The sequence below is a fragment of the Acomys minous genome (assembly GCF_964271855.1).
Source record: "Acomys minous genome assembly, chromosome: 1".
Classification (NCBI taxonomy): Eukaryota; Metazoa; Chordata; class Mammalia; order Rodentia; family Muridae; genus Acomys; species Acomys minous.
Genome location: NC_140483.1, coordinates 95,142,787 through 95,155,486, shown reverse-complemented (window position 1 = coordinate 95,155,486; position 12,700 = coordinate 95,142,787). Strand labels below are relative to the sequence as shown.

General features: G+C 44.9%; 1 protein-coding gene across 2 annotated transcripts in view; it reads right to left on the bottom strand.

Annotated features, from left to right (window-relative positions):
- Positions 1-12,700, bottom strand: part of NFX1 (nuclear transcription factor, X-box binding 1) — a 65,823-nt gene that overhangs the window by 32,689 nt on the left and 20,434 nt on the right. For both annotated transcript variants that reach the window (XM_084775609.1, XM_084775610.1), the window contains exons 6-10: positions 12,473-12,544; positions 11,584-11,723; positions 8,134-8,233; positions 7,821-8,038; positions 1,054-1,151 (exon numbers count right to left, since the gene is read on the bottom strand). In XM_084775609.1, coding sequence (XP_084631735.1) covers positions 1,054-1,151; positions 7,821-8,038; positions 8,134-8,233; positions 11,584-11,723; positions 12,473-12,544 — 628 coding nt within the window. The remainder of the gene's footprint in view (positions 1-1,053; positions 1,152-7,820; positions 8,039-8,133; positions 8,234-11,583; positions 11,724-12,472; positions 12,545-12,700) is intronic.

Below are 12,700 nucleotides of genomic sequence, written 5' to 3'. Positions count from 1 at the left end.
ATTATAAAAAGAAAAACAAGCAACTGTTGAGGTCTGTCTCCACCCCAGCTCTTCAGCGGAAGTCCTGACAGGCAGTGAAATAATTTCCTGTTAGAAGTGCAGGACAGCTCATTACTTAGGAGGCTCCATCCCAAGACAGCCATGGGAGATTTTATGCTTGGTTAAAGAAAGAAATGGGCACTAAAGCCCAGTTCCAAAATGGCCAGCTGCCTCGCTATAACACCAAGCACAACCATACTACCCGGGACTGAAGTCAGAAACTGAAATCTGGCTTCTGTACTGGACTCCCAAGAGGTACTATTTAGTCGAATGCCAGTATTTGTCTATGGCTTGTGTCAACTGGGCAGTGTAAGCAATGACACAGAAGCAGGCCGGCCACACTGGATGGTCTTAGGGTCACACAGTAGCCACCAAGTCTGGGGAGACTGAGACTGGCTTTGTAGGTGGTTAGTCACACCAGTATGACAGTAAACATTCTAAACGCATAGGCTGCTGTGAGCGTCCCTGGGTGGAATAGTATCCACATGCTACCACACAGAGATACAGAGACGCAACGCTGCCCTGACTCCATGGGAAGACAAATGAGGCATCACGTTTGGTCCTTTGCTAGATTCTTTTCTCCATGTTTTCTATTGACTCATTCTAATGTGTGTCCTTTCCTGGTAATAAAACTGCAACCATGCCTTTGACAGTTTTCAGTGCATTTGAAGAGTCTAACAAATTATCAGGCTGTAAGTGGTCCTGGGGCCCACTGGCCTTCAGCTCAGATGAATAGAAATGTTGGCTACGTTAGCAGCTGTCTCAGCTCTCAAGGGAGGAGTTTTGTGGGTCGTGTTCAGTTCTCACGCGGCAGTGCTTTGCTTCTTTCTTCGCATGTGCATTTGGTAGCGTTGCCTCACCCCCGTGACTGGCCCCCCAACTGCAGCCTATCTATGTGTACAGTGACGGGGTTCAGGGTATCTACACTGGAGCAAAACTGGGTTAGCTTGGTTCCTCCTCTCCCAGCCACCACTTAAGAAGGCGACGACAGCGGTTCTAACTGCTGAGACTCACCTTTGTCCTGAAGGAGCACCTGCAGGGAATCACGGACGTGCGGGAGCACGGCCCACAGTCTCCCTCATGGCAGAGCTTTTCACAGGTATGGATGAAATCTTCAGGAAAAAGGAAAAGAGCCGGGAGTGAAAACTGCAGTGACTCCAAATTCACCAGCAACAGTGTTTTTCACCTCTGCTCACAGAACTGGAGCTGAGGGAAGAAGGTGTGGCCAGCGAGCCCTCCTCAGCTTCCCTCCCCTCGGAAGGCTGGGCACTTCCACGGACAGAGCATGCGCTGCATACATGCTGCTTGCTGAGGCAAAGCACACGGTCTTCTTTTTTAATATAAAAACTTTTCTACGTTTTGTTGCTTCTAATTTAAATGGAAGAACTTGCTGAGCTCTCCTCCCCAAATTCACCTTTTCTTTAAAACAACTACCTTTTCTTTAAAACAAACACTCTAGGTTACTTAATGGTAACAAGAAAAAAAAAATTTTTTTTTTTGAGACATAGTCTTGCTCTGTGGTCCAGACTAGACTTGAACCTCTGATCCTCCTGCCTCAGCCTCTCCAGTGCTGACTTGATAGGTGTAGACCACCAGGCTGTTGTAATTATCTTAATAGTGTATTGTTACTAAATTCTTTTTCAGTACTGGCAAAGCAGACTTTCTGATCTTTGCTTTCTATTAGATTCAGACCTCCCTAAAATTTAATCATGGAAGACTTCGATGAAATGCTCTGGGCTCTGAAAGTTAGCTGGGGATCACAGACGACTCTGAAGGCACAAGCGGTAACTCCATCAATTGGGGGTTTTCTGCATGGCCACAGACAGCGTGCATTCAGCTGATAGGTAACTAGATTTACAGCAAACACTTTTCCTTTCTTCCTTTCTTGAGACAGGGTGTTAGTATGTAGCCTAGGTGGCCTCAAACTCATAATCCTCCTGCCTTTTGGCCTGTGTGCTGGGATCACAGGGATGCAGCACCACTCCAGGCCCAGGACAAATCCTCTCTCAGAGGCTCATGGGAGGCCAAGCAGAGCTGTTTCCACCTTTGCAGTGCTGAGGATGAGCCAGGGAACGGTGCATGCTAAGCGACTGCTCTACCACGGAGTTATACTCCCAGTCCAAGTCGGTATTGCGTACATTAATTTGTTATTGCAATTTATAATTATCCTATTTATATTTAGGCCAGGTGTAGTGGCGCAGCCCTCAGGGAGGCAGAGGCAGGTGGATCACTGTGAGTTCGAGGCCAGCCTGGTCTACAGAGTGAGTTTTAGAACAGCCAGAGCTGCATAGTGAAATCCTGTCTCAAAACAAGCCAGTTAATTTATATTTATTATTTACTGTGTATGATGTGTACACGTGCCACAGCATATGTATAAACCGAGCTGGCCTTGAACTCAGACCTGCCTGGCTCTGCTTCCTGAGTGCTGGGAATGAAGGTGTGTGAGCGCCACCATTCATTTAGTGTGTATGCCTGCACGCCACGGGGCAATGTGGAGGTCTGAGTTGGTACTCTTTCTCCACCAGGTGGGGCTCAGTGGCTGAATTCAAGTCATCAGTCCTGTTTAAACACTGAGCCATCTCACTACTGCTATCAATATTTGTTTTAAAAATAAATTGGAGGGCTGGAGAGATGGCTCAGCAGTTAAGAGCATTGATTCCTCTTCCAGAGGTCCTGAGTTCAATTCCCGACAACCACATGGTGGCTCACAGCCATCTATGTGATATGATGCCCTCTTCTGGCCTGCAGGTAGAGCACTGTATACGTAACGATAAATAAACAAATCTTTGGCTGGGTGTGGTGGAGCACACCTTTAATCCCAGCACTCAGGAGGCAGAGACAGGCGGATGGCTGTGAGTTTGCGGTCTACAAAGTGAATCTAGGACAGCCAAGGCTATACAAAGAAACCCTGTCTTGAAAAACAAAACAAAAATAAAATAAAAATAAATAAATAAATTGGAAAAAAAAACTTTTGCTTTTAAAGACATGGTCTCATGTAGTCCAGGCTGGCCTGAAAAATACAATGTAGCTTAGAATAACACTGATCTGAAAATTCTCTCCTCTACTTTGTAAGTGCTGGACACTCAGATTTGTTCCGCATAGCTGGTTTGTGTGGTGCTGGGACTGAACCCACAGCTTCACTCGTGCTAGGAAAGTGGCCTATTAGCTGAGCTACAATCTTAGCCCAAGGGGAAAAAAATCTATACCATCTTTCATAACGAATGACCTTTCTAGTACCCTAAGTTTTTTTGGAGTGGATTTGAATTTCCATCTGTGTTTATTTGCTTTTAGCCTAAAGAATTACATTTAGGGGCTGGAGAGATGGCTCAATGGTTAAGAGCACTGTCTGCTCTTCCAAAGGTCCAGGTTCAATTCCCAGCACCCACATGGCAGCTCACAACTGTCTGTAACTCCAAGATCTGACACCCTCACACTAATACACATAAACTAAATAAAAATATTTTTTTAAAAATTACATTTAGTATTTATTTACTGTAAGGCTAGTAATGAATCCATAGTTTATATCATTTTTAAAAGACTGTTTTGCTACATAAAAGAGCTTTGGTTAGAAGGGTCTTATTTTTTTTCTTTTTTCCTTTCAGCATTTTGAATGTGTTGTCTCTCTTGTAGTATCACAACTTATTTTTATCTTGCTGCTTTTAAAACTATCTTTTTGTCTTTGAATTACAGTATTCTTATTACCTATCTTGTGAATTTCTTTGCATTGATAACATTTTCTTTTTCTTTTGGTTTTTTGAGACAGGGTTTCCCTGTGTAGCCTTGGCTGTGCTGGATTCGCTTTGTAGACCAAGCTGGCTTTCAAACTCATGATTCTCCTGCCTCTGCTCGGATTAAAGGCCACGCTACCATTGCCCAGTTTTGTTTTGTTTTTTAACTTTCTTGATATACAATGTTTCCCAATAAATGTGAAAGTTTTCATCCATTACTTAAGTATTTTTCTTTTCCTTCCAACCTTCTTAGTCCCTCTCTATGTATAACAATGTGCTTAATAATATTTTCCTGAGGCTCGATCAGTTTTCTTTCCTTTATATTCTCCCTTCCCAGTTTTTCAAAACAGGGTTTCTCTGTGTAGCCCTGGGTGTCTTGGGACTCGCTCTGTAATCAGGCTGGCCTTGAATTTAAGAGATCCGCCTGCCTCTGCCTCCTGAGTGCAGAGATTAAGGGTGTGCACCACCATGGCCACCAGGCTCCACTTATTTTTTTTTCCTAAGATAGGGTTTTGTGTATCTTAGAATTACCTAAAACTTGCTATGTAGCTGAGACTAACCTTGAACTGATTCTCTTTTATGTAGTCAAAGATGGTTTCGAACTCCTAGATTCTCAACCCTCCATCTCCTGAGTGCTGGAATTACAGCCACACAGTCCACATAGGACTTCATGAAGTGCTGGGGATAGAACCCAGTGCTTTCTGCAGGTTTGGCAAGCACTCTACTGAGCTCGATCTCCAGCTCTCACCCACACCTGCCTCTCTGTGCTACTTGGGATTGAAAGCAGAGTCTAATATAAATACCAGGTAAGCACTCTGCTGAGCCACTCCCTAGTCCTATTGGTCATTTCTTGTCAGGTTAAATCAGTTGGTGAGCACCTTTAATGAATGCAGCTGGTAAAATTTCAACTCCAGAACTTCCATTTGGTTCTTCTTGCTGTTTTTAAACAGCCTCACTACACAGCCTGCTAGAATGGCGTCCACCTCAAGCCCCTTCTGTCTCAGCCTCCGGATGCTGGATGCTGGATGCTGAATGCTGGATGCTGGCCGGTGCCACTACTTGCAGACATGTGGTTTCTTCTCTAACGGCTCTTTCTTCAGTATCCCAGGCTGGCCTAAGGATGGTCTGAACTCCTGACTCCCTTGCTTCGGCTCCCCCAGTGTGAGGAGTACAGGGGTACAGCACCATGCCCGGCTGTGTCTTTTTCTTTACTGATATCCTATTTGGTGTGACTCTGTCTTATACTTTCTTTTACCTCTTTAACATGGTTTCCTTTGGTTTAATGAACATACTTATTTATAATGGGGATCTTGAAGTTTTTCTTAACTCTGACCTCTGGCTACCCCCTCCCCTTTTTTGAGACATCGTCCCAATCATGTTGCCTGGGCTGGCCCTCTTTAACTAGACCAGGTAGACTGGCCTCTAGCTCAGAGACTCGTTGCCTTTGTCTCCTGAGTGACCGCTGGGATTAAAGGCATGTGACAGCACCCCAGCACTTTCGTTGTTGATTTACTTATTTGTGATGTGGTCAGACTACTTTAAAGCCATCTACATCTTCTTTGGGCAGCAAAGCCTTGGAAGGACAGACTTACCCAGGATGACAGGTGTTTTAGCAGGTGTTTTTCTAAGCACCTCTTTCCTTCTTTCCAGTTCAGCTGGTTTGGGTAAATTGTGCCCTGTCTGGACTACATTCAGGCCTGAGGCTCTGTTAACCCAGCAGCAGCATTTTTAACTATACCTCGGAGCACAGACTGCTCAGCAGCCCAATCCTATTAAATGTGGTCAAGAGGACAGTCTTTGAGATTTGTCCGACTCCAAAAAGGCTCCTTTTAGATATCCCTTTTTCCTTGGTTCTTTTCTAGTGAAGTGTAGTACAGTGGCCTATCCTCCAGTCTAGTGTATTGCTTTTAATTAAGACCATCTATTATGTTCTTAAGGGCCCTTAGGCCTCCATCTCTCAAGTGCTGAGGTTACAGGTGTGTATCGCTACATCCTTTCCTTTCTTTGAGACAAGCCTCATGTGGCCTAGGCTGGCCCTTGACATCCTGATCCTTCTGCCTCCAGTGTTAGAATTACAAGCATATACCACTGTACCTAACTTAACAACCTGCTGGGGCTGGAGACAGCTTGGCGGTAGAGCAATGGCTGAGCCTGTGCTCAACATTGAGCTCTGGGTAAATCCCTGCAGCAGCATGGCTGCTCCCTGCAAGCCCTGCATCTGGGCCACAGCTCCTGCCCTCGGTTCCCTTCACTGCCCATGTCTCGGTTGGTTTTGCTTATTGCCAGCTGAGCCTCAGGGGAGGGCTTCTGGTTACTGCTCTGCAGAACTGTTATAAAGCCACACCCTTCCAGAAAAGGGAAGCCTTTGCTGCCTTTCTTGACTTAGAAGTCATTTGGTCTTCATTTGACACACACACAAGTTTAAGGCTAGCCTGGGCTACACGAGACTGTCTCCAAAACAAATCAAACCAAAGAAAAGCCCTGAAAATGACAGTAAGTCAAACAGAACATGGGGTTAAAATCAGACCATGGAAAAGGATAAGACGGGTACGTCACTGACTCCTGCTGGCACTCAGGAGAAATGCTTTTTACTAAAATAGAACCGAACCAAGCCAGTCTACTTTTCCTAGGAAGACGAATGATTATCAATGGAATTCTTCCTCATCTCAGTTCCCTACTGTTATTTTTCTAAAGCTTCTGTCTTTAACAGAAACCATTTTGGTTTTATGTGTCCATTTTGATCATACTTACAATTCAATTCTTGTTGAACATCCTGCTTGATAATGATAATCTATGTTTTACTTAAACACGACCACAGTACCTGCTATGTTCCTTTTTCCTGGAACGGCAGGGACTGGAAAGTGCCCAAGCCTATATCCTAGCCAATCAGCTCAGATTGTTTTGTCTAGCTGCCTGAATACACTGTTCTCAGAACAAAATGGATTCCTCTTATGTTTAACTGGTCCAAATGCTGTAATGCTGGCCTCCCCTTGCTTCCCACCTGGTTACCTGCTTATGGTTTTTCTTATAAAAAGCCTACCTTAGAAGGAGGTCAAGGTCACAGTTAGGCTCCCGAGTCCACTGTGTCCCTGGCCATGGCCAGTCTTGGGATGTGGCGTTCTAATAAACCATCAATATCTCACTGAGGTTGGTGCTCGAGTAGTTTGTGTGGCAATCCCTGTATGACAACACTGGACTACCTTTGTAGACCAGACTGGCCTGGAACACACAGAAATTCGCCTGCCTCTGCCTCTGCCTCCCTGAGTGCTGGGATGAAAGGTGTGAATTTCGGTTCTTAACTATCCTACCATAGTTGTTTTAGCATGTTCCTATTACAAACGATGACATCTAAACACTTGTGGAATGCCAGATTGATAAAAGTACTTATGGTGTTTGTCCTGGAATAGGCTGCTAAGAAGAGAACTGATAATGTTGGCAATAAAACTGGAGAGATTACTGGGGAATCTGTATTTTCACAAGTGTAGTTTCAATAAAAGAAAAAAAAAGTACTTATCCAAATTTGATCATTATATTTATAAGAACCTCTGCTCTTTAAAAAAAAAAAAGATTTATTTATTTATTATGTATACAATGTTTTGCCTGCATGTACACTTGCAGGCAAGAAGAAGGCACCAGATCTCATTATAGATGGTTGTGAGCCACCATGTGGTTGCTGGGAATTGAACTCTTAACTGCTGAGCCATCTCTCCAGCCCAGAACCTGTGCTCTTATGAGTGGTATTTAATACTACTTAGTGAAAGTGTCATTATTGCTAAACATTTACATTCTTTTTTTCTTTAGTCTCTTTAATTTTTATTTTATGTGTATGGATATTTTGCCTTCATGTATATCTGTGGAACCTGTGTCCATTTAGGTCAGGAGAGGGCGTCAGATCCCTTGGAACTGGAATTACAAACAGTTGTGAGCCACCATGTGGGTGCTTAAAAACTGAACCCAGGTCCTCTGGAAGAGCAGCCAGTGCTCTTAATCACTGAGCCATCTCTTCATCCCCCAATTAAATATTTTAAAAACAACTTTATGTCCACTAGTTACCTGAGGAGCCGCAGGACAAGGGCTTGCCGCACACTTTCCCACACGAAGGGACAGGATCCATGCATGTTTTCCGACCGTTACTTCCCAGTTCCAGCAACTGGCTGAGAGGTGTTTGGCCACAAGGGCAGCATCGCAGCAAATGGGGGAGCCGTGGGCAAGGCTGGCAGGGCTGGGGGTGGCACACTTGCGAACAGGTATGGCTGCCACATTTCAAGTCCCTATGAAGAAAAACAGCAGATAGTTGTGTGACTGTTATATAAAATGAAGCTTTTATCTAAAAGCAACTTTAAGAGCAAAAAATGGAAAACCTTACTTGCCACATATCTTTAAACAGCTGAAGTCCCCAAATCCATCCGACTTTCCCACATCTGTTCCACATAACACATCTCGGGAGGTGCTGCCACAGTAGCACACTTGAGGACACAATTTAAAACAAATTAATAACCTCTCCATGCTTTAAAAATATTCCCAGTAATCTATAAATGTTCATTAGCGCAGGTCAGACAGCAGCTCTCCAACCACCTAAGAGCTTCATATAGGAATACAGGGTGTTCCTCCTTGGCCAAGCTCTCAGTGCCGCTGCAGCGCACCCTGCAGACAGGCTGCCTCGGCCAAGCTCTCAGTGCGGCTGCAGCGCACCCCGCAGACAGGCTGCCTCGGCCAAGCTCTCAGTGCGGCTGCAGCGCACCCCGCAGACAGGCTGCCTCGGCTAAGCTCTCAGTGCCGCTGCAGCGCACCCTGCAGACAGGCTGCCTCGGCCAAGCTCTCAGTGCGGCTGCAGCGCACCCTGCAGACAGGCTGCCTCGGCCAAGCTCTCAGTGCGGCTGCAGCGCACCCCGCAGACAGGCTGCCTCGGCCAAGCTCTCAGTGCGGCTGCAGCGCACCCCGCAGACAGGCTGCCTCGGCTAAGCTCTCAGTGCCGCTGCAGCGCACCCTGCAGACAGGCTGCCTCGGCCAAGCTCTCAGTGCGGCTGCAGCGCACCCCGCAGACAGGCTGCCTCAAGTTAAAAGGGCACAAGTCAGTAACTAAGGCCACAGTGGAGCAGCATGGGTTGCGGACTCCCTGGGATGTCATAGGGTGTCCACGAGCTAAGCTGATAGCAGTCGTGGAGAGGTTCACTCCAAATCCCCATCTTTACCTCAACACAAGCAAAAGGAATTTGAAACTTTAAATATTAGGGTCCACATAAAATGCTTCCAATGGTCCATGCTTTTGAAAAAAACTTATTACAATATGAAATTCTTAATAATTTGGATACTACTGTTAAATTTGAAGAAAGGGATTAATTCTCATTAGACACATACTTTTCTGGTATCACTGGATCTTTTTTTCCACAATGAATATTTATCACAAATTAATCTATGCACGCATCCCTTGCCCACATGGTAAATGGTGACTACAAGTAGAAACAAAAATGAAATTCTATAGAACTAATTAATGGTAATTTCTTCCTAAGGACAATTTAGGTTATCTACTGGCATAGAAAATCAGCATGTAATTGAGTGCAAGGCCAGCCTGGTTTAATAGCAAGTTCTAGGCAAGACAGGGCTATAAAGTGAGAGCCTGCTAAAACAGCCACAGGGGAAGAGGCCACGTCAGTCCTGATGCATTTTGAGACGGCATGTATGGTGTAGACACCAGCATACCCACACACATGCAGACAAAGCAAACGCATGCATGTACACACACGTACACGTACACACACACACACACACACACACATTCTGTCTTCTAGTAAGAATATGTGCATTACTATCCACAACTCTGAATCTCACCAAAGAAATAGCTGTTGGATGAATTAATATAGTTGCAGGAACAATGAATAATTTTAGAATCAGTGAACTGATGCAGCAGCCAGGAGCTTCTGTGAGCAGCCCTTTATACAAGCAGCCTTTTCTTTGCTAAGTTTAGTTCCTTCTTTACTTTTCTTCTGTTCTGAGGCAGCATCTGGTTGGTAGCCCAGGCTGGCCTCCAACTCTCCCTCTTTCTGTCTCAGCCTCTAAAGGCACAGGTTACAGGAACAGGCCTCCGTGCCTGGCTCTCTGTTATGTTTCTATTCAAACACACAGAGGCGTTTGTTAGAGGTAATGAAATACAGCTATCTAGGAGAAAGAGTTAACTGAGCCAGGCGTGGTGGCGCACACCTTTAATCCTAGCACTCAAGGAGGCAAGGGCAGGGAGATCGCTGTGAGTTCGAGGCCAGCCTGGTCTACAAAGTGAGTCCAGGACAGCCAGTTACACAGAGAAACCTTGTCTCAAAAAAAACCCAAAAAAACAAAAACAAAAAAAAAAAGAAAGAAAGAGAGAAAGAGTTAATTAATAAGCAGAACACTGGGCTGAGGAGAGAGCTTAACTGAGAAAAACTTGACAAACAAGCAAGACAACCAAAGATCTAATACCCCAAACCCTCATAAAAAGCCAGCTAGATGAGACAGAAACAGGAGCCCCAGGGCATGTTAGCTGCCTACACTAGCTAATCATTGAGCTCTAGGTAAATTGAGAGACCTGACTCAATAAACAAAGTGGAGAATAAAGCTGGTGAGACGGCTCAGTAGCTAAGATGCCTACTGCCAAGCCTGATTAACCTGAATTTGATCCCTGTAACTCGTGAGGTAAAGAGAGAGAATGGACCCTCACCTCCACATGTTATGGCATGTATGCCCATACATGCATACTCTCACGCATAATAAATAAGTAATACCATGAAACTTAAAAGAATAAAGTAGAGAGTGATCGAGGAAGGCACTCAGTGCCGATTTCAGGCCTCATGCACACAATGATGACACCTGTCTGAACACACTGGTACCCACATACATGTCAACATGTTTATTATACACATATACTACACAGTCATATAGAGGGGGTGGGGTGAAGGCAGTAAAATCATAATAAAAACAAAATGGAGCTCTCTAATCAACCAGAAAATGACCAGAGTACAATACCAAAAGGCTGCAGGTATGCTTAGTACAAGAGACAAAGCTACAAGATGGTGGCAGCAGCGTCAAGGGGGACTCAGCCGTAATCTGTATGTTTAGATTAGCAGTTAGTGATCAGCAGAAGCAATGGTCATCATGTGTCTAGATGAGGCTCAAAGAGGAAAGACAAGTCACCACCTGACAAAATTGATGACATATGGCCATAATACCATAATACCATAATTGGTACACTCCTTAGCCCCAGCTTCTTGGGAAGTTAAGGCAGAACCCCAGGAATTGGAGAACAACCTGGGCAACAAAATAAGGCCAGTGTCACAACAAACAAAAAAAGAGAAAGACAGAAAATTACATAAGATGTCTGTTCTTTCCCCAGTTAATGGACATTTGGACTGTTTCCAGTTTGAGGTTCTAGAGACACATATTCCTGTACAAGCCTTTCTCTGCATATTAGCTATGCAAACATCAAGGAGCGGAGTGTCTGGGTCACAGCATACACATGTGCTTAACTGTGTACGTTTGCTTATAATTTGTAAGCATGCTCAAATTGGACAAAGAGTTGTCCAAAGTGACTGCAGCAGCTCATACATCTGTTGACATGTATGAAGATGCCAGCAGCTCTGCCCTTGCCAACACTTGGGCTTTAGTCTCTCTTTACCCTAGACACCTAGTAAGGACAGATGCCTCACCATGAGCTTGCTGTTGATGCCCCTTCCTCGCACCCTCCCCCTAGTGCAGGTTTCTGTGAAGCAGTCTTGTTGTTAACTGACATATCGTATAATTCCAGAAAAGCACATGAGCATTGCTAACAAGTGTATACACCACTTACCCTGGTTAAGTATGATCCGGCAAGGCTGGCACTGACCCCCATGGCATAGCTCAGCACAGTGATGCTGTCCACAGTTCAAAATATTCTCACACGGATTAGAGCAGTGGACTGAGACAGCCTGACCACAGCGAATTGTGTGCCTATAGAGACAGACACAAACACATCACCCTCAAGTTCCTACTACATGGAACTAAACAGTGGTGATGCCCAAGCCCTTCCCTCAACACCCATTAAACCTCTCTCTTGATTTTGCTGTTCCCAACTTTTTCTAAGTGTTTCCTTCTATTTTTATTGTATTTGTTTATTTATTTTTGGTTTCTCTATGTAGTCCTGGCTGTCCTGGACTCACTTTGTAGACCGCCTGCCTCTGCCTCCCAAGGCTGGGACTAAAGGGTGCGCCACCACTGCTCAGCTAATTCTTAAACATTTATATTATTTTGGGCTGGAGAGATGGCTCAGAGGTTAAGAGCACCGACTCCATAAGCAGCACACAGGAGGGCAAAGAACCTGAGGAAACCGGAAGGATGGACAGCCCTGAGCCCTTCTCACTCTGCCTGCAGTTCCTCCTCTTACAAACAGAAAGAGGATAGTGTGTCCAGATCTGATCCCTCAGACCAGAAGCACAGTAGCATTTTCCTGGGATCAAGCATGTTTACACTGCACACAGCCATAAGACTACAAGGCATGAGAAAGAACTCTGATTCTAGCCTGTCCTAATAATATCCTGATTTTGCTGGTTCATTGCCTTTAGTCCCCAGGGACACCAAGGGATGACTTTATTTATACCCACCGCTCACTTTTACCTGCTTACTAATCTTTTACGTTAGACATTCACAAGTAAATCATGCATATGAAACCAGGTTCTTCTTTGGTGCAATTCTAACTTTACCTTGTCCGTCCGCATTCACATGTTTTAGTTGTAAAAGCAGGGCAGGGTGGGCAGGGTCCAGGATGGCAGAGGCTGGGGGGGGGAAAAAGATTCAATGAATAAACCATCTCTGTGTACTAAAACTGAAACAAAGCTGCCGTAGCTGTGTTCTACTGTGATTATGGCAATGTGGCCGTTAATCTTTGTTGTCAACTTGACACAACAGGGAAGATGAAACTTCAGTTGAGG